Source organism: Pelodiscus sinensis, chromosome 1 (genome assembly GCF_049634645.1).
Source record: "Pelodiscus sinensis isolate JC-2024 chromosome 1, ASM4963464v1, whole genome shotgun sequence".
NCBI classification, from domain to species: Eukaryota; Metazoa; Chordata; order Testudines; family Trionychidae; genus Pelodiscus; species Pelodiscus sinensis.
Window position 1 is genome coordinate 303151402 of NC_134711.1, and position 25592 is coordinate 303176993.

General features: G+C 45.7%; 1 protein-coding gene across 7 annotated transcripts in view; it reads left to right on the forward strand.

Annotated features, from left to right (window-relative positions):
• SACS (sacsin molecular chaperone) overlaps window positions 1–25592 on the forward strand; it is a 161103-nt gene that overhangs the window by 84738 nt on the left and 50773 nt on the right. For 3 of the 7 annotated variants that reach the window (XM_006138876.4, XM_006138875.3, XM_014581461.3), the window contains 3 exons: window positions 4965–5115; window positions 9536–9623; window positions 22753–22838. In XM_006138876.4, the coding sequence (XP_006138938.2) occupies window positions 4965–5115; window positions 9536–9623; window positions 22753–22838 (325 nt within the window). Of the gene's footprint in view, window positions 1–3812; window positions 3942–4139; window positions 4361–4385; window positions 4724–4964; window positions 5116–9535; window positions 9624–22752; window positions 22839–25592 lie in introns of those variants that run through there. The other 4 variants (XM_075919271.1, XM_025179371.2, XM_075919273.1 and 1 more) reach the window with 4 other exon arrangements.

Sequence of the window (25592 nt, forward strand, 5' to 3'; positions counted from 1 at the left end):
ATAATCATCGAGTGACCTATTCCCTGTTGCTCATTCCCAGCTTCTGGCAAAAAGAAACTCTGCTTATTAAAAATAATGCATAAAAACAACTAGTTGATGACACCAGTAGTCTTACAAAGCAGTAGCATTGTTGCAGATTTTGTGTAAGACTTAAAATTGAGATTCTGACCCACTTGTGATCAGTACAGATCCTATGGCAATTTACATGAGTAGATTTCTTTGTTAACTAAAGTGTCCTGAACAAATTCCACCTCAGGAAATTACATTCCACATACTTACATTTCCTTGCAGTTTCAGTTAAGATACAGTATGCTTTCATTTCTTCCTTAAATTGTTTTTTAATTTTGGCCATGCTGTGCTGTTTTACCACAAAGGGGCCTATGTTTGATCAAGTGATGTCAGCTATATCAAAGGGTATGTCTACACTACAGAATTTTGTCGGAAAAAAGGCCGTTTTTCCGACAAAACCTGAGTTACGTCCACATTGCAATCACATTCTTCTGAAAGTAAATCAAAAGAACAGAGGGTTTTTTTCTGGCGTTGGTAATCCTTTTTCTACAAGGTAAAAGGCATGTGTGGATGGGGAAGAGGGAGTTCTTTCAAAAAAAGAGGAAAGAGGAAAAAGCACAGGTGCCCTAGTGGCCACTCTGTCCATAGTAATCAAGCTTAAATGCGAGATAGCAACCATTCAGTGTGGATACTATCTTTCGAAAAAACAGATCACTTTTTCAATGCACTTTTATGTGTGGACGCTCTCTTTCGGAAGAAGTTTTTTTTGGAATATCTCTTCTGAAAAAAGGTTCTTCTGAAAGAAGCCTGCAGTCTAGACATAGCCAAAATGTAAAATAAAAGATGCCATAGAAACATGAAATACAATTACACACTTATGATTGTATGTTTCCGTGAACTACTATGTAGTAGACTGACGGCTTACCTTTTCTAGACTGATGGTTTACTCCTTCTCATTGTTGATTGATTTACAGACAATGGCCACAATCCTGAAAACATTTATGTATGTACATAACTTTAGTTACATGAGTGCTCTCAAGTGAAGCACATGCATGCTTTGAAGGATCAGAGCCAATGCATGTAGGTTTGCCAGGTGTCTGGTTTTGAACTGGACAGTCCGGTATTTGACCTTTCTGTCCAGGAAACAAATTGAGAAAATACCGGACATATAAATGTCCGGTATTTTCTAATTAAGTTTTATTATTATCATGCGTATCAGTACGTAGTTGCGTACTGCATGAGTGGGTCTACCAGCTAAGCAGTATGCTGCTACTCAGTAGAGAGGAGGAGGGCGAGGATGGGGTGGGATAGAATCCCCGGGGCTGGATTCGGTTGTGTGCCCTGCTGGGACCATGCGTGGGATGAGCAGCGCCCCTGGATCTGCGTGCACCTGGGTCAGCCCCGCTCCCTGCTGGTTGGTTTCCCCTGCTCTTCCCCCCTCCTCCGGCCAGCCCCGCTCCCCCCAACCTCCTCCCGGCCAGCTCTGCTTCCCCCAACCCTCTCCCGGCCAGCCCTGCTTCCCGCCGGCCGGTTCCCCCTCCAATCTCCCCCAGCCAGCCCCACTCCTCCTGACCCCCTCCCAGCTAGCCCTGCTCCCCGCCGGCCGGTCCCCCCCATCTCCTTTGGACAGCCCTGCTCCCCCTGATTCCCTCCTGGCTAGCCTTGCTTCCTGCCAGCTGGTCCCCACCCCCGATCAGCCTCGCTCCCACCGACCCCCCCCGGCCAGCCCCGCTCTCCTCCCAGCAGGTCCCTCCCCCCCATTCTGTGATCATGTGTGTCCGGTATTTTTTTGAAAAGCATCTGGTAAGCCTAAATGCATGCTAGCAGCAATTTCTTCCCTTGAAAATGGAAGATGTATACAGTCTTTTCCAGGGGCAAGGAGGGGCACTTTTCTGATATAATTTTTGCCAAAGTGATGAAGTAGATTTACAGTGTATGTTGCATCCTCTCTTCTTTGGGGAGAGAGAATTTTGTTTTGCTATATTCTTCCTTTGGTGACAGAGGATGAATTTGGTGTTTGCACTCAGGGACATCCCTAGGGAGGTGCAGGGTCTTCAGTAACTCCTCCCGCCCACAAGGGTGGGGCCCGTGGTAACCCCCCTCCCCAGACCCTGGCCCTGCTTTTCCCTCCCCTGCTCCACTCCACCCTTTCCCAAACCCCAGCCATTCCCCAACGCCCACCGCTGCTCCACCCCACCTCTTCCCACTGCTGTTGCATTCCCTCTCCTCCTCATTGCACCCCTTTCCCAAAGCTCTCTCCATTGAGACAAGGCCTGTGGAATTACTGGGGGACCTGGTGTGGGACAGCAGCAGAGGTTTGGCTCTCTTGCACTCATCATGGAGGTGGGAAGTGGAATGACTCAGCCTCAATTACCAGCCTACTCTCCTCCGTCTGCTCCATTCAACTCGCATTGCTTGTGGGGAGCAAGTGGACTGCAGCAGGGCATGTGAGATCTGGGAGGATTTTTGGGTGAAGGAGGCAGTTGTGAGCTGGGGCATCAGATTGGTGTGCAAGGGTTTGGGTTGTGACCTAAGGCAGGAGAGGGTTGTGACCTAGGGCAGCGGATTAGAGTGCAGGGTCTGGGAGGGGGTATGGGTTTAGGAGGGTACAGAGGATTTGAATGATGTGAGGTAAGGGGGAAGGAATGGGAGAGCAGAGGGCCGGGGGGGGGGGGTAAGGGGGGCTGAAATGCCAGAGGCAGGTTCTGGCTGGAAGACTTACCAGTGACACTCCAGCCTATCATGTTTCTCAGGCAGGAGCTTGCCCCGCCCCCGCAAAAGGGCTTGAGGGGAGGGACGGAGTGGTGCTTTGTGTGTTACCTGTTCTTGAAACAGGCAGTTCCCATTGTCCAGAAACCGGCCAAGGGGATTGTACGGGGAGTGGGAGCAGCCAGGAAGCACCACTGCCCCCCTCTCCCGTGCTCAGTTTGTGAAACTCCAACAGCCACTTTTCTGAGCAGCGTGCAAGGGTAGGGCAAGCAGGAGAGTCTGCCTGAAGCTCTCTGCTCTGTCCCCAGGATGCAGCCCGCAAAATGTATTTTGCCCAGGCCTGACTTAAGTGCTGTCTACACTGTGCTATGTTAGTGGGAGATGCTGTCCCACTGACATAGTTTCTGTCTGTTGTGGAGGTGGAGGTGGAGTATTTATGCTGACAGGAGAGCACTCTCCCTTGGCATACCATATTTTCACTGGCCACGATGCAGTGATGCTATATCAGTGCAGGGCATGGAATGACCGCCCCGACCCATCTTGTGGACAGGACGGCTCTGCTTGAGATGGGCCAAGAATATGAGGTAAAGAGACCTTGGCTGCCTCACCTCTCCCCTCCCCACTTTAAATACTGAGTTTATCTTGGTCAGAAGTGATAATCAAATATGCTTCTACAGATACAGATGAAGACTGAACAGTCCTGGCTCATGGGGCCCAGGACAGCTGTGGTTCTGCACTTTAAATGTAATAAGAGCCGGCTGGGCTCTTACTACATGTAAAGTGCAGAGCCACAGTTGGAGCAACCCCCTTATTGACTAATAGAGTAGTCAATGGAAATTCCATTGACTACTTCATTAGTTAATTAACTGATACTTATCATTCCTAGTGTGTCACAAGGGGGCGTACGGGATTTTGCTGTGTATGTCACAATCTGGGGGGATGAGGGAAGATTTTGCTTGTGTCATAATCGGGGAGGAAGGGGGAGCGCAGAGGATTTTGCTGTGTATGTCACAATCTGGGAGGGGGAGGGAGGATTTTGCTATGTGTGTCACAATCAGGGAGGGGGCAGTGGTTTTTGCTGTGTGTGTCACAATTTGTGGGGATGTGGGAGGATTTTTGTGTGTGTTGTGCAGGGAATTGCTGGTGATTTTCAAAATCCCTGGGAATGGGGGAAGTCGCTGCTGCCAGTGTTGCAGTTTGTGGGGATGGAGGAGAATTTTGTGGTGTGTGTCATGGTCTGGGGATGGGGGTGTGTGGCTCTATGGGGATGAAGAGGATTTTGCTCTGTGTGGGGAAGAGGAGGGGAGTCAATGAGGCTGAGGAGTGGGGGGGAAGGGGAGGATCTTGCTGTGTTGTGTGTGCGTGTCACTCTCAAAAAGGGGAGTCGTTTGTCTCAGGAGAGCGCAGTTCCCTGTGCCCGGCTTCCCTTCTCAGGGGGAGGTGGATGGGGTGCAGCCGCTTCCCCTGCAGAGCGGTGTTGGCCCGTCCCCGCTGGGGGCCGCCCGTGCTCAGTCCCACCCCCTGGCGCCGCGTGCGGGGGCAGGGCCCGGCGGGTGCCGCCGCTAACGGTTCTTTGTATCCGGGCCGCTGGGCGCGAGCGTGGCGGGGTCGAGCTGTCACTGAGCCGCGGCCGCGGGGGGATGTGAGTGCGGGCGGGGCGCCGGGCCCGCGGGCCGGGCTGGGAGCGGGAGACGGGGCGGCGGTTCCTCCGGCGGGCCCCTCCGGCCGGGTTCCGCTTCGGCGACTCGTCCGGCCGGAGCACGGCGGCTGATGTTGCCCTCCAGGCGCATCCCCACGGGGGCGCAGGGCGCGCGGAGGATCCCGAGTCTCCGCCATCCCCATCGCCTCTCCCGTGCCGCCAAGGCCAGGCCCTGTCAGAGCTTCCTCCTCCTCCTCCCGAGAAGCGGCTCCTTGCCTGCAAGGGCTCCGGCCTGGCGGTGCCTCCCCGCGGCTCAGCTCTTGTGGGGCAAGCCCAGGCTGATGCTGCCTCGGTGGAGGATGGAAGGTGACCAGATAGCGAGTGTGAAAAGTCAGGACACTTGTTTGGGAGGGGGAGGGGGATAGTTGCTTGACTAAGACAAAGCCCTTAATATCGGATCAGTCCTGATAACTGCAGCGTGTCTGGTTACCCTAGAGGGGATGGGACCTCTCCCTCATTCCCCCATCTGAACACAGGTTAGCTGGTGACAGCTTGAGCTCCCTCCTGTCACCTACCACCCTGAGCTCCTCTTCTTTGTGTTTTGCAGGTTGGCCAGGGTAACCGTGCTCCATGATTGTCTGGGTTGCAAGACATTCGAGGTGCCTCCTTCTGCTGCTGTCCGGGATGTAAAGATATTAATTAATTCAGAAACAGGGTTTCCTGTTGCTGAGCAGCAGTTGTGGCACCTTGGGAGAGAGGTGAGTGTTTGTCCCTGCAGTGTGACCAGCTGCCCTTTATAGGTTGCCTGGGAAGTAGCCTTGCTTTCCTTGATGCAGACAATGCAAAATTGAAACATTTAAAGCAATAAGCACAAATATGTGCATGCATGAAGTAGCCTATTGCAAGGAAAGCATGGAGGTAGCTGCTTGACTATTATTTATATTAGAGTAGCATGCTTGCTGGGTGCTGTTCAAACATAATGAATGCTATGATCTGTGCTTTGAAGAGTTTCGAGTGTAAAATGTGCCAATCCTGCAAACACGCATATGTGAGTAGTCTTATTGATTTCATTGAATCTGCTAATGTATGTATGTGAACTTAAGCACACGTGTTGTTTTTGCAGGATAAATACCTTTGACTATTTGTGTAAGACCATCACCACACTTACTCTTTCAATAATGCCAATGTGTTTGATTTTATAATGCTCAGTCATTATGTTTTTAATGACATTTACATACTGTATTTTAATAGTCTTTTCAGTACTCCAAGTGTCCTGGTTGAGATGTATTTCATATGTAAAATTTGTATAATTATTTCTCAGTGGAAAAAAAGTAATCATTTACTATTCAGATTTGAAGCGAGCTACAAATCTACACAGTCTTTTATTTTCTTGCATGGTTACAGGTTTACTTGATTTTACTTTCCTCAATAATCAATTTCCATTTACTTTCCCCAATCATCAATTTCCACAGGAAAGAAGTGTTAGCATCTCATCCTCTGAAATGAAACAGGAAGCCAAGAGTATAAGCAACCCTTTTTTGATTGGCATTACTATAGTGAATTGTATCTTTTGGTTGGAAACACTTAGTCACTAAAGAGTCTCAAATAGTCTTATATTTTTGGTTTTGTATCTAAGAATATAAATTGAGATTTTCTTCCTCTAATGGCATTTATAAAAGTTCTTTTCAACCTTTTCAACTCTAGTTGATTAGGGCCAGATTCTCCTACTCTTACATACACTGAGAAGGTAGAATGGTCTGTTTTTAAAACTTTTCCCCACTTTAAAAATAGAGTGGAGTGTTATTTATTTATAAATGAGAGATCAAGTCAGTTAAAATAATCTTGAATGTCATTTGTCATGGTGACAGGATTAGTTGCATCTCTGAGTGCATCCCCTCTTTCTGGCCTCTCTCAGTGCATCCCCTCTTGGGTTTCATTTGTGCTTCTGTCTCCTTGTAGTACAAACATACAGTAGGGATGTAAAAGAGTAGTTGAATAGTCAACAACCCGATAAGTCTAGACTTATCAGGTAGTCAAGTCAACTACTCGCATTGCCCACCCTTTCTGCCTCTATATCAGAGGCAGCAAGTGTGGGGGAAGTAGGAGTTGGTGCTGGGGGGAGCCAGTTTAAAAGCTGTCCCACACTGTGCCTCTGCTTTTTAAATGTAGTAAGAGCCCCCTGGCTCTTACTGTATTTAAAAAGCAGAGCTGCCACAGGAGTAGCAAGCGCCCTCCACTTATCAACTAATCGAGTCTATTAGAATAAATGATTAATCGAAATTTGGCATTCCTATCATGCAATTCTTCCACCATTAGACAGGAACCCAAATTGTGTATCATCTGTATTCCCACAATAGTTCTGTCTGGGTTTGAGTACCTCTTCTTCTCTTCAGGAACTTATGACCAACAGTAAATACAGTGGCTCCAAACAGCATTTTTAAAACAAAGTATTGTTTAAGGTAGGGATGTAAGAGATTAACTGGTTAACCAATAAGCTGATACGTATTGGGTCCAGTTATCAGTTAAACTCTCACAAGGCTGGCAGCCCATGGCACTGATAGTGCTGTGTGCCCATGGTGTCAGCAGCTTACAGGGTCAGTGCCACCAGCTGCCCATAGTGCTGGCAGCCTGCGGAGCCGGCAGCCCACGAGGCTGGCAGCCACCAGGAGACCCATGGTGCCAGCAACCCGTGAGGCTGGCAACCCATGAGGCCAGCAACCCATATAGCTGGTGGTATTGGCAGCTCACAGGTCCAGGAACCCGCAGGGCTGGCAGCCTGCCGAGGCCATTTAATCATGTAATCTTTGGAATTGTAATAGGTTATAGGTCAGCATTCTTTATCCCTTTTTACATCCCTAGTTTAAACCTTACAGTAGGAATAAAGCATTACAGAAGAAAATAGATTATTAAAACAATTAAAGGTCTACAGATGTCTATCTTACTTACAGTCCTAGGTCTCTCACCACAAACTCTCAACCTTATCTACCCCCTTAAGGAAATGTGTTGTGTGGGAGGAGGTGAGGGTCCAGAAGAGGCAGTGGGGCAGGGGGAAGGCTGCTGGCTTCCAGCCCATATGAGCTTGCAGACTGGGAGTCAGCAGCCTGGCATTGCAGGGGGAAGCGGCAGTGGGGAAACTGGGGGGCAGGGCAGCCGGCTCCTAGCCCGTGAAGGCTTGCAGGCTGACAGTTGACAGCCCTTCCACTCCCTCATTGCTGCTTCCGGCCCCATGTGAGGCTGCCGATTCCCAGCTCGCATGGCCTGGGAACTGGGAGCCCAGCACAGGGTTGGAAGAAGCTGTATTGGAGCAGCCCCTGCCCATGGTGTGGGGGTCATTCCAGCCCGGCCATGGCAGGCGGGGGGCTGGAACGGCCCCCCACTCTCCCTATTTAATCAGTTATCCAGTTAAACTTAACATGCTCAGTCCCTGTCTCTGGCACCTGGGCTTGTCCCAAGGTCTGTCTTGACATAGACTCACCTCTTTCTCCCAAACATGTTTACAATTCAGTCTACCCTGTCTCTGGCAGCTGGGCCTGAGGGAAGGAGCGCTAGGCTCTCCTTTAGGTAGCTGTTGTGACATAAAGAGCAGCAACATAGAGTGACTGGCTTGAGCCACATGAGAAGTGGCTTTGTCCACTGCCCAGGCCCAGCTGCTAGAGAGAGTGGCTGAATGTGACAGGGATGGGGGTGTGGCATAGCGGGAGAAGGAGAAAGTCTTACCCTACCCCCCACAGATATCATGGATTGGGGAAAGTGCAGCAGTTCCTGGCTGGGTGCAGGGCAGGGAGAGGGTCACTGAGCAGAGGAGACACTTGGGACAATCACATGCCCTCCCTTTTAGATTGTGCCCTCCCAGCAATTCTTGGCCAATGAGAGCTGTAGAGTTGTCTCTTGGGGGTGGAGACAGCTTGTGGAGACCCCCTGTCCTTCTCCTCCCTCCGCACCTAGGTGCCACAGGAAGGGACATGCTGACTGCTTCTTGGCGAGTTGTATGGCGACATTATGCCATTGGATTTTTAGAGGATGATCTGATTTGGCTTCAGAAGCCTCTGGGAAATCAAGCCTGACTCTAGTTCGAAGTAAGGTGGCTAATGTAGTCATTCGAACTTGCAAATAAAGCCCGGGATTAAAATATCTGGGCTTTATTTGCATGTTAACAGGCGCCGCCATTTTTAAATGCCCAGTAGTTCAGACTCCCTGCCCACGGCTACACGCGGCACGGGCTAGGTAGTTCGAACTAAAGCCCCTAATTCGGACTACCTAGCCCGTGTATGCAACCACACTTAAGTTGCAGCCCTCAGCATGTGCTCTGTGTATCATTGTGGCTTCTGGGGCTTCCCAAGTTGAGTAGCCCTGTTTTAGAGGGAACACTAATCATGACTATATCTGTGGAATGATGGGGTAGAGCTGTGGTCCCCAATGCAGTACTTGCGAGCACCATGGTGCCCACTGGGTCATTTATGTGCACCCAAGGAATGACCTGGGCTGGTCCTGCCCCCAGGCGCGTGGGACATGCGCGGTGCCGGGCACGCGCCACATGCGCGGTGCTGGCCCCGGGCGTGTGGTGCACGAGTGGCCCCTACCCCGGGTACGCACGGCACATGCGCGGTGCCAACCCTGGGCACGTGGCGCACGGGCATCCCTGGCCCTGGGTGCACGGTGCATGCGTGGCCCTGCTCCCGGGTTCCCAGCAGCCCCAAAAAGTTGGGGACCACTGGGGTAGACCATCAGGCAAAAAGCATCATATAAGATTTATATTCTTTGCATTTTTAGAGTTAAACCTGTTGTACATTACTAATATAAATGGAAAGAATCAAAACAGGAAATATTTGTGGGGCTAGGTGAAAAAAAAAGCATTTGCAGTCTAATTCTGCCCCTACATAAACAGGCATACCTCTCATTGGTGTCAAGTGAAATTGCATTCATGTAACTGAGAGCTAAATTTTGCCCTCTACGTAAGTGAAAAAAATTCACTCTCTTGTAATGCGTAATTGAATATATCAGAATGATGTATTTAAAGATGTATTGAAGCTGTGTATTGACACATTTAAACTTGATCTCTAAATTTTAATTTCTAATAATTACTTAACATTAATTATCAACATGACTGAAGAAAAGCCAATGCAAAGTAGCGATATTGGAGAATGTACATCAAAATCTTCCATTTTTTTTCTGTTTCAGTTGTCGGATTATACTAAATTTGGGGACTGTCTGAATTCTGAAAATCATATTTTCTTAAACCTTCGGTCAAAAGGTCTGAAAGGAGGAGGTAAGATAACAATTATTTACTTGTATGTTGGGACATTGTGAAATGTTTTGATTAATTCTCTGGTCCAGTTCTTAGTATTGCTTTTCTTAAAATTAGTAGTGGTGCTTTCTCTTTACTTGCACATCACAGAAGTATGCTCTTCCTCTTTCTCACCATTGGGATTATACCTAAGGAGAAACTATAATTTGGTAGAGCAGCCCATTTTGAATAAAGGAGAGGGGAAATAAAATCAGTCCTTTTTCTTTTGTGTTTCTGTATTTGTAAACATATTTGTTGAAATTATATGGCCACTGCTTTGCAGGATCAGTATAATCCCATTTGCTCAAGAGTTAAGAGCTGCATTGTTTCCAGGAAAATGACATGAAGACTTTCAGATTAAAAAATAATTATTCTAATTATTCTAAAATAATTGTCTAACGGGATAACGTACAGTACATATAGCATAGCACAATATACATCTGGAATGTGAAGTATAAAATGTAACTGATGGTTAGTGGTAGAAAGCCTGGTAATCCTTTTGTTTTTCTCTTTTTTGATTTTTTGTTTTAGTTACAACTTCCTTTGTCAGAATTTCAGGTATAACAAAATCAGTGTCTCGAGTTCATTTGATGTACTAAATTATTTGGTATTACTTCAGTATAATATTGACTTCATTGCTAAGTTCCTGTTGCTAATAATACTGTTTTAAAGTATCTTAGTTATGATGTAGGAATGCGTAGAGATGAAATGTTTTTATTCCACGACAAAATACAATTGCTCTTAATATTAAAGAAAACAGAAATACGTTATCCAAACTAATTTTTTTTAAAACAGAAGAAAACTGATTTTTTTATCCACACATTTCAATCAGTGTTATATATACAGGCAGTCCCCGACTTACGTGGATCCGACTTATGTTGGATCCGAACTTACGAACGGGGATTTTCTCGGTCTCCCTGGTCTGCTGGGGGGGTCCAGCAAAGCTGCTGGACCCCCCCAGCAGACCAGGGGGACAGGAGCAAAGCCTCTGGGCCCCCCCAGCAGACCAGGGGGACAGGAGCAAAGCCGCCCAGGCGGCGGGGGTCCCGCTGCCTGGGCGGCTTTGCTCCCGGGCAAACAAGCAAAGCCGCCCAGGCAGCGGGGCCCCCGCCGCCTGGGCGGCTTTGCTCCTGTCCCCCTGGTCTGCTGGGGGGGTCCAGCGGCTTTGCTCCCGGGCAAACCCCCCCCAGCAGACTAGGGAGACAGGAGCAAAGCCGCACGGGCAGCGGGGTCCCTCCGCCTGTGTGACTTTGCTCGGGTCTCCCTGGTCTGATGGGGGGGAGGGGGCGCAGCTAGTGCGCCCCCCCAGCAGACCAGGCTTTTGTTGCGGGACGCCTTGGGTAGAGCAGCTGGGGTGCTGCCGGGTTGGTCCTGTGGGAACCTACCGGGCAGCGCCCCAGCTGTTCTGTCCCAGGCTCCAGATTCAGCAGCTGTTGAAACTGATCAGGCTGATTCCAGGAAGCTGGGGGCAGAGCAACTCTGCCTCCTTCTTCCTGTAGTCAGCCCCTGGTCAGTTTCAGTGGCAGCATCTGAATCTGGAGCCAGTTCCGACTTACATACAAATTCAACTTAAGAACAAACCTATAGTCCCTATTTTGTACGTAACCCGGGGACTGCCTGTAATAGCATTTTTGGGTGAAGTAAGGCACAGAGATTACTGTAGTTGTGTTGGCTAATGATCTGGTAATTGATAAACACCAGGTATCCATGTAGATTCTGTTAAAAATACATTCTCATTCACTTTCCTGTAAACCAAGACAGTCAGAGATAGACAGCAACGCTTTTGTGTGCTATGCTTTCCTCTTATAGACAGTCTAAAGACCAGTTTCAGCCATGAATAATGGTGAGGTGGGGAGGAGAGTGTCTCGTTTTAGAGAAACCATCAACCCACATGCATGGCATTGTAGCAGGTGTGGGGATTTACCTTCATTTGCCAAGATTTGTTTTTCCTTTTATTTTTCTCCTGTACTAGCTGTATTTCAGTTGTCTCAATCACTACTTCCATTCCTGTGACAGGAAAATGAGGAGAGGAGGGTATGGGACTCATGAAGAGGTTCTGGGGTCTTTTAAGTGTGGAAGTGAATGACCTCTGAGGGTTTCTTGATGAAGGATGTGATTTGTTATTGAAATGGAGATGCCTATAAGATGATGTGGGGTTTATTGGTGTTTCCATCCCTGTGGCAGAAGGATGAGAATTGGCTTAATGTCATTAAGTGTGTGGTACCTGGGGATAGTCCAGGGGTGGGCAAGATACCTCTTGAGGTCTGGATCCGGCCCGCCAAGCCACTGGTTCCAGCCCACAGACACTCTGTCAGGTCCCTCAGACATGCAGCAGCCACTCATTTAAGCACAGGACTGCTCTATGCGCCTCTCTGCTCTAAAGAGATGGGGAGGCTTCATGTGATCTCTCCGCTTCCAGCCCAATCCTCAGCTCAATTGGCCGGAAACAAACCAGCCTATAGAAACTGACCCCAGCCAAACTCTCAGCTCTTATTGGCTGGAAACAAACAGCATGAGCCTTTTCCCCCTCCTGGAGCTGAGAACCACATGGAGGGAGTAGCTTGAAGTTTTAAGCGATCTGGGGCTGCACCAGGCAGGGAGCCCAGTCTGCTTTGGGGGTGCTGAGGGCTGCTGGCCAGGAGACGCTTAGGTAACTGACCCCCATCCAGAGCCTGCCTCTGGCACCCCTGTCCCTCCCGAACCCCAGGTCCCTTCCCCAGGTTGCCATCCAAACTCTTTGCACCTGCCTGCCCCATGTCACAACTTTCTCCCAGACCCTATACCCCCTCCTACATCACTTCCCCAGGCCAGAATCTTCTCCTGCTCCCAGACTCCCTCCTGGACCCTGCATTCAAATCCCGTGCCCCAGGTCACAACCCCCTCTTTACAGAAACTCCCTATCAGACCTCACACTGTCTCCTGCACTCTAGTCCCTTACTCTGTGTGCCCTCTGTACCATCCTAGACCCTGCACCTTCTCCACAGAAAAGTGCAGCCCTTGACCACCTTCCAAAATCTTGGAGCGGCCCCCCACCAAAAATTATTGTCCACCCCTGGGATAGTCTGGATTAAGAAATTGCCTGTTGGTTTTGGAGGAGTTTTTTTTCCTTTTCCTTACTTGTTTTGGCCCAGTGCGTCTGTTTGATGTGTGTATATGAGGTCATCCAGAGAGTTTTTGAGAGTGTGTGTAGTTCCTAATGCTTTTAACATGCTAATGAGACTCTTCTCTCTCTTTTCTCTCAATTTTTTCCTTTCTTGCTAGTACGGTTGATTGTCTGGCCTAGTGTTTTAGGGAGATAGGGCATAGATGAGAGCTAGTGGTCAGAAATTTAATCCAGATAAAACTGATGCTGAGTGAAATAGCCAGAATGTATGATAAAAAAGTTCTCTGTCCTTGACTGAAGATGTGTGCAATCTGGTTATAGTGTTGTAGCGTTGGATCTTCAGCTACTGTTTGATGATCATATAGCAGCAGTGTCCAAAAATATTTTTTATTATCTGTATGTTGCCATAAGATTGCATCTCTTTTTAGGATGTCAGCCTTGCTACTAGGGATGGTAAATTGGTTACCTGGATTCCCTGGGTGTGTCACGGGTAGGAGTGCTGCAGCTCAGTGTGCTATGGGCAGGGGTGCTCCAGCCTGGCTGGAGCAGCTCCCAATCATGGCAGGCACAGCCTCAGCATGGCATAGGCAGGGGTGCTCCAGCCTGACCGTTGTGAGGCGGGACACTCCAATCTAGCCATGGCAGCTCTCCTGCCTGCCCCTTTGAATCAGTTATCTGGTTAAATTTAAGGTTTAATCGGTTAAATGATTAAACAGGATTTACACCCCTAATCAGAACTCTGTGTCCTCATGTCTGATATTCTTCTAAAAATGATAGTTATACATACTTTCAATGAATTTTGTAGTAATTTATCAGTTTTCTTTTTCTTTTTTAGTTGTAATAGTTAATTCATCTTTTTTAGATAGATTTCTGGTTTTCACTGCTCCCCCTGCCCTTACACCTATGTGTGGGTACTAGGCTCTGCCCGAATTCTGTGTTTCCTGCATGTAATCTTTCTTGGTTATTAATGACATGGGCAGTGGATGACGCCATGACTTGGGGAGACAAGCCCTCTATCCCCGTCCACCAGAGCTCATGTTTCCCCCATATTGTGGCCTGCTGACCCCTTCCCAGTCTTCCCTCTCCTACCCCAGCAATGTGGCTGCTGGCACTTGCCCCCTTCCTATCCCAGGCTAGCACCTCCAACCTCTTCCAGCTCTGAAGAGCCAGTAGGCAGTACAGCCCCAGCCCCAGAGTTGAGGGAGTCAGCAGGTGGCATGGCCACAGTTTTCCCTGGCCACAGAGCTCCAGGGAGCCAGTGGACAACATGGCTTTTGCCTCATAGAATCATAGGGCTGGAAGAGACCTCAGGAGGTCATCAAATCCAACTCCCTGTCCAAAGCAGGAACAGTCCTACTAAATCATCCCAGCCAGGGCTTTGTCAAGCTGGGACTTAAAAACCTCTAGGGATGGAGATTCTACCACTTCCATAGGTAACCCATTCCAGTACTTCACCACCCTCATAGTGAAATAGTTTTGCTAATATCCAACCTAGATTTCCCCCTTGCAACCTGAGACCATTGCTCCTCGTTCTGCCGTTCATCGCTACTGAGAACAGCCTCTCTCCATCCTCTTTGGGACCTCTCTTTAAGTAGTTAAAGGCTGCTATCAGATCCCCTCTCACTCTTCTCTTCTGCAGACTTAACAAGCTCAAATCCCTAACCCTCTCCTTGTAGGTCTGGGTGTCTGGCTGGTGAGTCTTGCCCACATGCTCAGGGTTTAGCTGATCGCCATATTTGGGGTCGGGAAGGAATTTTCCTCAGGGTAGATTGGCAGAGGCCCTGGAGGTTTTTCGCCTTCCTCTGTAGCATGGGGTACAGATCACAGCTGGAGGATTCTCTGCATCTTGGGGTCTTCAAAGTATTTGAAGGCTTCAATATCTGAGATATAGGTGAGAGGATTATTCTAGGAGGGGTGGATGAGATTCTGTGGCCTGCACTGTGCCGGGGGTCAGACTAGATGATCATAATGGTCCCTTCTGACCTTAAAGTCTATGAGTCTATGAGGTCATGTACACCAGCCCCCTAATAATTTTGATTGCCCTGTGTTGGACCCTCTCCAATGTGTCCACATACTTTCTGTAATGGGAGGCCCAGAATTGGATGCAATACTTCAGATGTGGCCTCATCAGTGCTGAATAAAAAGGTGTAATCACTTCTCTAAAACTGCTGGCAATGTCATTAGCCTTCTTGGCTACAAGGGCACATTGTTGACTGATATCCAGCTTCTCATCCACAGTAATCCCCAGATCCTTTTATGCTGAACTCCTACTTTTTTAGTTGGTCCCAGGCCTATAACAGTGCTTGGGATTCTTCCGCCTCAAGTTCAGGACTTTGCACTTGTCCATGTTGAACCTCATCAGATTTCTTTTGGCCCAGTCCTCCAATATATCTAGGTCACTCTGGACCATATTCCTACCCTCCAAAGCATGTACTTCTTCCCCAGCTTAGTGTCATCTGCTAATTTGCTGAGGATGCAATCCATCCCTTCATCCAGGTCATTAATAAAGACGTTGAACAAAACTGGCGCTAGAACTGACCTTTGGGGCAGTCCTCTAGATATTGATCTCCAAGCAGACATCGAGCCATTGATCACTACCCATTTAGCCTAACAATCTAGTCAGCTTTCTATCCACTTTACAGTCCATTTATCCATTCCATATTTCCTTAACTTGCTGGCAAGAATACTGTGGGAGACCATATCAAAAGCTTTGCTAAAGTCAAGGTTTATCACATCCATCGACTTCCCCATGTCCACGGAGCCAGTTACCTTGTTATAGAAGGCTATCAGGTTGATCAGGCATGACTTGCCCCTGGTGAATCCGTGTTGACTATTCCTGATCACTTTCCTTTCTTCCAAGTTCTTCAAAATGAATTCTTTGAGGATCCCTCCATGATTTTTTGGGGGACTGAAGAGAGGATCACTGGACTGTAGTTCCATGGATTGTTGTTCTTCCCTTCTTTTAAGAGTGTGCCCCATCCCCAGAGCTCTGAGGAGCTGGCACATGGCATAGCCCTAGCCCTGTAGCTCCCGAGAGCTGGCAGGTGGCACAGTCCCAGCCTGGCCTGGCCCCAGAGCTCTGGAGAGCTGGCCAGCAGGCATGACACAGGGCAGGGCATGTGCGGGGCATGTGAGGCAGTGTCTTCTCCTGGTTAGGCTACCCATTGCCCTTGAGTGATGACCACCAATGTTACCTTTATTGTCTGGGAGAAGCTCACATTGTGGCAAGGTGCAATATTTGCCAAATCTTCCCCAGCCACTCCTGAGAAAGCAGGACACTTTGTGTCCAGAAGCATCTAATGGATCTTGCTAAGAGATCACACTCAGCTCCAGGCCAGTAAAACCTTCCCCCACCCACATTGACCTGATTCAGTGAGGAGAGCGCTTCCCACTACTGTAGTGCCAGTGGAATCATCTGTAGAGATCCCATGGTACGTCCTACTCCGAATCTAAGAAAATGGATGCTCCTTACAGCAGCTCAGCCCAAGGGGACAGAGTATGTTCTAAGTTCTAGGAATGAGAAAAAGACTCATAAATAATGGAATCCATGGATTCTGGGCAACAAGCTATCAGTACCACCCTCTCTGGCACCTAACAAGATGTGAGGCCCTCCTACACTAGGAAAAATCCCAGTGCAGATTCCAATGATTGGGAAAGTGAGACTGCCTGTCACCAGGGAGATCTGGAGCTTTAGCTGCACCCCAGGAGATCTTTGCCTTCCTAGATATGGAGTCACCCCATCCATTGGGCCCCATCACTTCTACAGAGATTTTGTCTCTGCTAAGGGATATACCAATACAGAATCCAGTACAGAATCCCTCACCATTCGCACCAATGCTATACATTCTTCCACTAGCTCTGATGGTACCATCATTAGAATCGTAATCCTCTTCCTCATCTCATGAGTCAGAACTGGGAGAACCACCACCCTTATCATACCACTTTTATGCACCATTGCAGAGGGCACCATATCCATACTCTCTGTACTCTCGCAGCTACCATAGAGCCACTGGTACCCCATGATGTGGGGACCTCCACAATCTCTGTTGAATATAGCCTACTGGCTATATTGGGGACTTGGGCACAATAGCCCCTCCACCCAAGCCCACCTGATCTGTAAGAAAATCATCACCTTCCTCCCCTTAAGGGATCCTACAGGCATATGTAGGTGATGGTGAAGGAAAAGCTTTTTAGTCTGGTCCCAGCAATTTCACTGGAACTAGCAAGGTTTCCTTTTTTCTTTCCAGACTAGGTGATGGCTACATCATCCCCTTCCCCACTGGATGGCTTTAGGCAATTCCAGTAGCTGTTAAGGAGAGTCATGGGAGAACTTGAGATTACTTTGAAGGAGATGCAAGGCTCCCAGCACAAACTTCTGGATAGCCTTCACATCTTGGGACCTGCAAGAATAGTGTTGTTGATTAACAAAGCCTTATTGGAGCCTGCCATGACTGTATGGCACATCCTTACCACATGAACAGCCTACCCAAAGGAGTGGGGAATTGCTATTATGTTCTGACTAATAGCTCTGAATTTGTGTTCTACCACCCATTTTCAAATGTCCTCGATGTCCAGCCTGCTACAAAAAAATCCAAATAGCAACACCCTGGATCTACACCAGCAGATAAGAAGAGCATCTAAATCTTGTAGGATATAAAGTATTTTCATCTTCTAGCCTGCAATTCAGGATCATGAATTGTTGGGCATTGTTAGTCAAATATCCTGAATTACAGTAAACTTGAAAAGTTTGCTGATAGCTTTTTGCATTTATCACCAGGTCCTTTTGTCTCCAGCCTATCTTCCTCTACGAATGTTTTTGTGGACTCACTCAAAAGGCATTTAATGATTGATCAAAAATGAAAACTTCATAATTCAGTAGTGCACAAAATCTTCACCTGATGGGAAACCCTGACCAGAGACCTGTTTGTTTCACAAATGAATAGCAAACACACCGCATTCTGCTTCAGGGGAGCCCTTTGCTACTGCTCCCAGGGAATGGTTTCCTGTTCTTTTGGTAAGCTCAACCCACCAATGCTTTCCCTCCACTACTGTTGCCAACTTGGGTGTAGCACAAGATCTAGTGAGACAAAATCACAGTCATTCTGATTATCCCCTACTGGCTTAGACTATTCTGATTTCCCAATTTCATCCGCATGTCATGCCCATCATTCCCATCCTCAGCTTCGTTAATCTGTTGACCTAGTGCAATGTTAAGATCAGGCATCCCAAACCACATGTGCTTCACCTCAGGACATGGTATTTGGATAAGCATCTGCTTTAGAATGAACATACTTTTTGACTGTGCAAAACATTCTCGCCAGCAACAGGAAGGACTCCAATAGCTAATGTTACTGAGCCAAGTTTCTGATCTTGGGCTCAGTAACGAGGAACTTTACCAGAACTGGTGGAGATCCCCTTCATCCATGATTATGGTCATTCATTAAAGTCATCATATATTACCCTCAGTCCTTTAAGAGTCCATTGAGCAGCAATTAGTGTGTTCCAAACAGAAGGTTATTCTGTCTTCATGCATACACTAACTCATACAAACAATTGAACTTGTATCTGGTTCTCTCCATGCTAATGAAGCTAACTCTGAGCCCTTAGCATTGTGCTCCATGTCTCTCTTTTCCATGAAAGTTGCCTTCCTTATTGCTATAATTCCTCAAGAAAGGTTGGTGAACTAGAGCTTTGATGGCACTCATCTTTCATGGTTTTCAGGAGGACAAAATCTCCTGTGTCTGCACCTCAGAGTCTTACCAGAGGTGATCTCCCAGTTTCGCATCAGTCAGTACATTTACCTCTTTTCTTTTCAAAGCCACGTGCATCTGTAGAGGAACATTAACTCCTTTCCCTTAACGTCAGACAATCACCAGACTTCTACTTGCAGAAAATGAACTCGATCAAGAAATCCTCTACACTGTTTGTTTGTTGCAGTAGTAGAGACACTAAGGGCACAGGCTGTCTTCATCCAGAAAATCTCTAAACACATTTTGAGTTGCACTAAACTCTGCTATTTGATTCTATGTGCTATTTGAACAGGCACATAGGTTCATTCAGAGAAAGCTCAGGCTTTGACCATGGCCTCGCTTCAGGACATGCCTATCATCGACATATGTAGAGTGGCCATGTGGAGCTCTGTTCACACCTTGTCAGTGCGCTATGCCTTAATGCAGGACTCCACAGTAGATGCCTCCTTAGGCATGTCAGTTCTCTGGACAACCATTCCATCCTCCTTCCCATAACCTTCTCCAGCTTAAGTACTATGTGTTAATCACTCTCAGTGGAATTTGATAGGGACCATCACTCAAAGGAGAAGAGATTACTTACTTGTAACCGGAGTTCTTTGAGATATGTGATCTTTATATGTATTCAGCTTGCCACCCTGGGAGAACCAATCGAGATAGAGGGATGATATTTGAATTGCATATAGATTCCTTGCCTTCTTTCTTTGTGTGGGGGAGAAAAACCATGAGTTGATAGACAGAATGATTTAAATCCAGGCAGGACTATCATGTCTCCAAGAAATCTGAGTTATGGGAAAATTGGAAGAGTAAAGGGAAAATTGAATCTAGTTGTGTTCAGGGTAATTTTTCTTTATTTTATGGTTTGATTTGAACTGTTCTGTTTTAAGCTTTGCATCCCCTCCCCATTTACTATCTAGCATTGTGCCCAGAGACTTTTCTCTGTGTTTTCATTTGTTTTCCTTAGTTGCTTTGTAACCTCTAGAAATCAAGTATGCTTTATCAAGTTTATCTTTCGTTTTGTAATAAAAAAATCAGTTTTTTAAGGTGATTTAATTCTTGTGTCCTGAAAGGTCTGTCTGTCTGTGTTTATCTGCATGCCTCATACTGAGAGCATGGGACCCTCTTCATACCAGAGACTGCAGCTTGTTTTTCTCTTTTCCATTATCAAGCTCTTTTGAGACAAAAGAGCTTGGGGTACCTCAAGTGTTCACCCCTGGTTTTCGGGACAAAATCACTTGATGGTGGCAGCTGGTTTGTTTGTTTATTTCTCAGAATCAGGGAATTTGTCACTCTGGGAAGTTTTGGTAACCAGTGCCTGTAGCGTCAAGGTTTTTAAGCTCTATTGCAGACCCCTATCTTCTGCACTCCGAGTGCCAGAGCAGGGAACAGCCCTGACAACCCCTTTCTCCAGATAACTTATAAATAGGTTGAATAGGATTAGTCCCAGTACATACTCTTGGGGGACACCACTAGTTACTACACTCAATTCTGAAAACTTACCATTTATTCCTACCCTTTATTTCCTGTCTTTTAATCAGTTATCAATCCATCAGAGGACCTTCCCTCTTATCCCATGACAACTTACTTTATTTTACTTAAGAGCCTTTGATCAAAGGCTTTCTGGAAATCTAAATACAGTGCACTATATTCACTGGATCCCCCATGTCCACATGTTTGTTGACCCCCTCAAAGAACGCTAGTAGATTAACAAGGCATGATTTCCCTTTACAGAAACTATCTTGACTTTTCCCCAACAAATTATGTCCATCTATGTGTCTGACAATTTTATCCTTTACTATAATTTCAACTAATTTGTCCAGTACTGATGTTAGATTTAGTGGTCTGTAATTGCCAGCATAACCTCTTGAGCCCTTTTTAAAGATTGGTGTCACATTAGCTATCTTCCAGTCATTATGTACAGAAGATGATTTAAAGGATAGGTTACAAACCATAGTTAATAGTTCAACAATTTCACATTTGAGTTCTTTCAGAACCCTTGGATGAATGCCATTTGGTCCCAGTGACTTGTTACTGTTAAGTTTATCAGTTTGTTCAAAACCTTATCTAATGACACCTCAATCTGGGACAATTGCTCAGATTTGTCACCTAAAAATAATGTGGCTCAGGTTTGGGAATCTCCCTAATATCCTCAGTCATGAAGACTGAAGCAAAAAATTAATTTAGTTTCTCCACAATTACTTTATCGTCTTTGAATGCTCCATCTCGATCATCCAGGGGCCCCACTGATTGTTTAGCAGGCTTTCTGCTTCTGATGTACTTAAAAAACATTTCACTATTACTCTTTGAGATTTTGACTAGCTGGTTTTCAAACTCCTTTTTTGCTTTTTTTACTATATTTTTACACTTCTTTTGAAACAGTTTATGCTCCTTTCTATTTTCCTCACGCAAATTTAACTTCCACTTTTTAAACAATGCCTTTTTATCTCTCACTGCTTCTTTTACTTCGGCTCCTCCCCAGCACTACATGTAAGCCTATCTGGATGTTTCAAGAGATCTGAAACCTTTGCACCAGGCAGGCAAGTCTCCATACGGTTCTCCCAGTCATCACAAACCCAGCTATCTATGTTTCTAATGATTGAATCCCCCATTACTAACACCTGCCTTTTCTCAATGACTGGAGTTCCCTCCCTTGGAGAGGTATCCTCCATGCAAGAGGATACCATAACATCATCTTGAAGGAGGGTCCCAGCCAGTGTTCCCCTTAAGCTGCATGGCAGCACAGCTTCACAGGTGATTAATCAGCCCTCCCAGTCAGTCAGCTCAGTCATGGAGCCCTGAGTCTCTGACTGGCTGGGGCTGATTAATCACTTGTGAAGCTGTGCTGCCCAGCAGCTTAGAGGGAACACTGGTCCCAGCTATGGGATGGTTTCCTTCTGCTTCAGTTGAATGTTCTCCTTCCCTGAGTCTTTCACCCTCTTGAACACCACAGGGGTGTCTGACTGGAAGTGGGACAGTTCTACAGTATCCTGGAAAGCCTCATTTACATACCTCTCTGCCACCCTTAGCTCCTCCAGTTCAGCCACCATGGCCTCCAAAGCCTGTACACGTAAGGCCAGGAGCTCCTTGCATCAAACACACACATATGCCACCTGTTCATAGGGCAGGTAATCATACATGCTACATTGGGAGCAATAAACAGGATAGCCTTCAGGATAGCTGCTGGGCTTCTGCCTGCATTCTCTCCTACAGAGAATTAGATTATTGATAGGGTTTTTATTTAAATCAGGTAGTTTTGACTTTAGTTTAGTTTAAAATTTTAAAGAATCTCGAGTGTATCTAACTCCTCTTTCAACTCCCCCTCTAAACTCCTTCACGAAACTCCCTGTTAGCTGCCCCTGTTCGCAAAGCTCCCTGGTCACTTACTAGCGGGCTTTATATAGATATAAAGATAAAACACCTTTAAAAAGCAATCCTGTCAGGTTACTTGTGAGTCTGATGCACAATCAATCATAACATGTATGAAAGCTTTGCCCTCAAGTAATCAAGAGTCCAATATTGAGTCTTTTGATTCTGAGATAAAGCCTGAACACAGGTCACATTTGTAGACAATGCCCAATTACCCAAAATAGCTAAGTACAAAATGTACTGTGAAGAATTACAAAGGGATCTCACGCAGTTGGGTGACACAGCAACAAAATGGAAGATGAAATTCAGTGCTGATAAGTGCTAAGTACCTTGCCAATCCCTTGTGTTGGATGCTGGAGTACGTAAAAAATTTCCCCCTACTTCTTCAACACCATAATCCAGTGGTGAATTGCTCAAGTTTCCTGTTAAATAAGACATAGTTCCTCTGAATCATGGAGCCATGTTTGTGTCAAGCGCTTATCATCTTAAATACTGCCAGCAGCAGCTTTAGCACTTTTGAATTTTAAAAGTGCAGCTTTGGTCACAGGCTAGAGCCTGAATTCAATAATGCTGATACTTTCTGATGTACATCTGCTGGTGGAAGTAGAATGTACTTGGGTAAGACTAGATACCCTATAGAACTGAAGCAGGCAAGATATTTTGACATATGGAGCAAAATATAACATCCTTTTTTCATATAATTTTGTCTGAGGGCTAGTAGCACCACATACTTATTTTTTGTGTGTGGTGGGAGCTTTTTATGGAATTGGCATCAGGCATTGAATTAATTTTTTAAAAATAATTTTGTGCAACCCAGTAATCACATAAGTATAGTATAAATCTAAAATTAAATCCAGTAATGTAAAAATTGTTTGCATTTCTTTGTATATTTTAGGCCGATTTGGTCAAACAACTCCACCACTTGTTGATTTTCTTAAGGACATTTTAAGAAGATACCCAGAAGGAGGACAGATTCTTAAGGTATGAAAAAAATGTACTTATTATTGTTAAGTAAATACATATCACAGATTAATGTTGTTTTAAACATTGTTCATTATGATGTAGATTGTTTTAGTTAATGAGATTTTTATTCTGATATAAGAATGTTTATTTTCATAATTTTCCATTTTGGGGGCAGCGGTAGGTGAGTCTACAGTTACTTGTTTTTTAGATTATGGCCTATTCCTTTTGCTTATTAGAAAATAACTTTGTATTTTATAAAGAATGCAGCCATAAACAATTGATCTTTATTGTATACTTTGCAATAATTTCATGTTGATTACTGAAACAAAAAAATCACAATGCATCTTTTTTGAGGAAGCCAATTGTACCTTTAAAATGTCCTAGTTAAATGAATATTCTTTTCCAGTGCATGTTGTAATAAATAAAATAGTAATATGAATAGAATTTTTTTAACCTATTTTAATACTGTATCTGAGTAATTAAAAACAATTGCTGCTCTCACTTCTCTGTAGTGTTGATATAATTTGGAAGATGAATTTCATTAAGTTTTATTCTGAAATCTATGACATCCTCTGATTACTTAAACAATCTCCTTCTGTTTAATCGGCTGTCTCTCTCTTTAATATATCAATGCAGTACCATAAAGTAACATTGTTTAGATTATAAGTGCTTTTAAGCAGCAGGGATATAGTGTCTAGTTTTATATTAGTAAAACAGCTATTACACTTTTGGAGCAATACAAATAATAATGAATCCATCAATTTCTCCACTCACAAGCAGTGTGGACGTTAAAGAGTTTTTTGTGTAAAAAGGAAACGTCCACACTGCTTGTTTAAGCGCAAAAACGGCTCGGAATAGATTATGCAAATCAAGTGTGACAATATGCTAATCAGCGCTTCATTTGCTTTGCCTCTTCCGGCAAAAAATGATAGTGTAGACAAAATGTTAGCGTATAAAGGAAAGAAACGTAGCATTTGGCCTACATTATGAGATTTTTTGGATATATCAGATAAAATTATTTGCTGTGGAATAACCAATAGTTTTATTACTTATATTGTCATCACAGAGTTTCAGATATCCTGCCTTGTTAACAAGAATGAGACAGTTCATACCTGCATTAGGATTTATTTTTCCCCTCTCCACATTTATTTAGACATTACCACATTGGAAAGTTTTCTTTGCAACCATAAGGGCTAGAAACATTTTTATTTACAGTAAACCGTTGCCATTTGCGGTGTCAAATGGTGGTGCGTTCCTGGCACCACTGTGAATTGTGAAATTTGCGAATACTTGAGGCTCTTGGCTCCTGGCCCCCCACGGTGAGTTCCCTGTGGCTTCCAAACTCACCATGGCTTCTGGCAGCCACAGGGAACTCACCGCAAGGGGAGCTATGGTGAGTTCTCCATGGCTCCCGGCCCCATAGTAAGCTCTTTGCGGCTCCTGGCCCCCATCTCCCCTCCTGGACCATGATGGGAGAGAGACAGTTCTGTGAAGCATGAAGGTCTACTGTATTTTTGTTAAGTGAAAGCGTAAATTGTGAAATAACTTGATTAAAGCAAATGATAAGATGTATCAGGTCTTTCATTTCTGTAGCACACAATGTCCTGGTAGTGTTTCTGGCAGAAGGCCCTGACAAACCAGTCATTTGTGCTTTTTTTTTTAGGTGTTAAATGCTGGTATTCCTGTGAATACCTCTAAACTGAAGCTCTCAGGTGTCTATGATCTGAGTTAGGTTCAGGAATTTTTAATCTGTTCTTACAATGTTAGGAGACAAGATTCTAAAAGTTTTAAGCTGCCTTGTGTATATTGATTTGTTTGAATTGAAGATTGTTAAGGAAGTATTGACAGAAACTTTTTTGATTTTATTTAAATACATAGTATTGGAATGAAACAGCAAAAAATGTAGTGCTTTCTGAGGAAGTTCCCCAGAAGGAATGCAAGACTGTAACTAATCACATAGATACTATAATTCTTATTCTAATAATGATAGTACGGGTTAAACCTCTCTAGTCCAGCGCTCTCAGGACCTGACCAGTGCCGAACCAGATAATTTGCCAAACCACGGGTGGTCAGTATGGTCTAGCAGCGTTACCAACACTTCCACTGTTTACTCAGCTCTTAGAAGACATTTTAGGAGTAAATTTGAACTAAATAACAGCACAGAACACTGAGCGCCAGGATTGGTGGCTATAAACAAACTTCGGGAGACTCGGCCACATCTGTGGTAGGTGGACAACCAGCTAACTAAAATCATGCTGGACCACAGATGTTGCTGGACCAGAGAGTGCTGGACTAGAGGGGTTTGTAAGAACTTAGGTGATCTGTCTGTATTTTTACAAGGTCAGACCAGAGGACTAGATTAGAAGGGGAGAAAGGCAGCTCTAAAAAAGCTGAAAACACTCTCCTAATTAGCCAGAGCCTACTTCAGGGTTCCAGGGCAGCCCTGACCTGGAGTTATCAGGGGCGGAGTGAGAATGGTGGTTGCAGGGCTGGGTCAGAGAAGCTGATAAAGAGAATGGCAGCAGCATTGCCAGAGACAGTGGGGAAAGTGAGGGACTCCATCAGGGAGTGTTTGGGCTCCCTTCCCCAACTATCCTGGAAGTCCAGCCGGTAGCTGGGGAGGACTGGTTACCCAACCCAGGCTGACTGGGGGCATCTGCCCCATTGCCTCTTTTAGCCAAGGGACAGAAGCCCAAATGCCGGAAAAGGCCATGGGACCTGTGCCACAGTGCCTAGACTGCTGAATTGTGGATTGAACAGAGGTCTGGGATA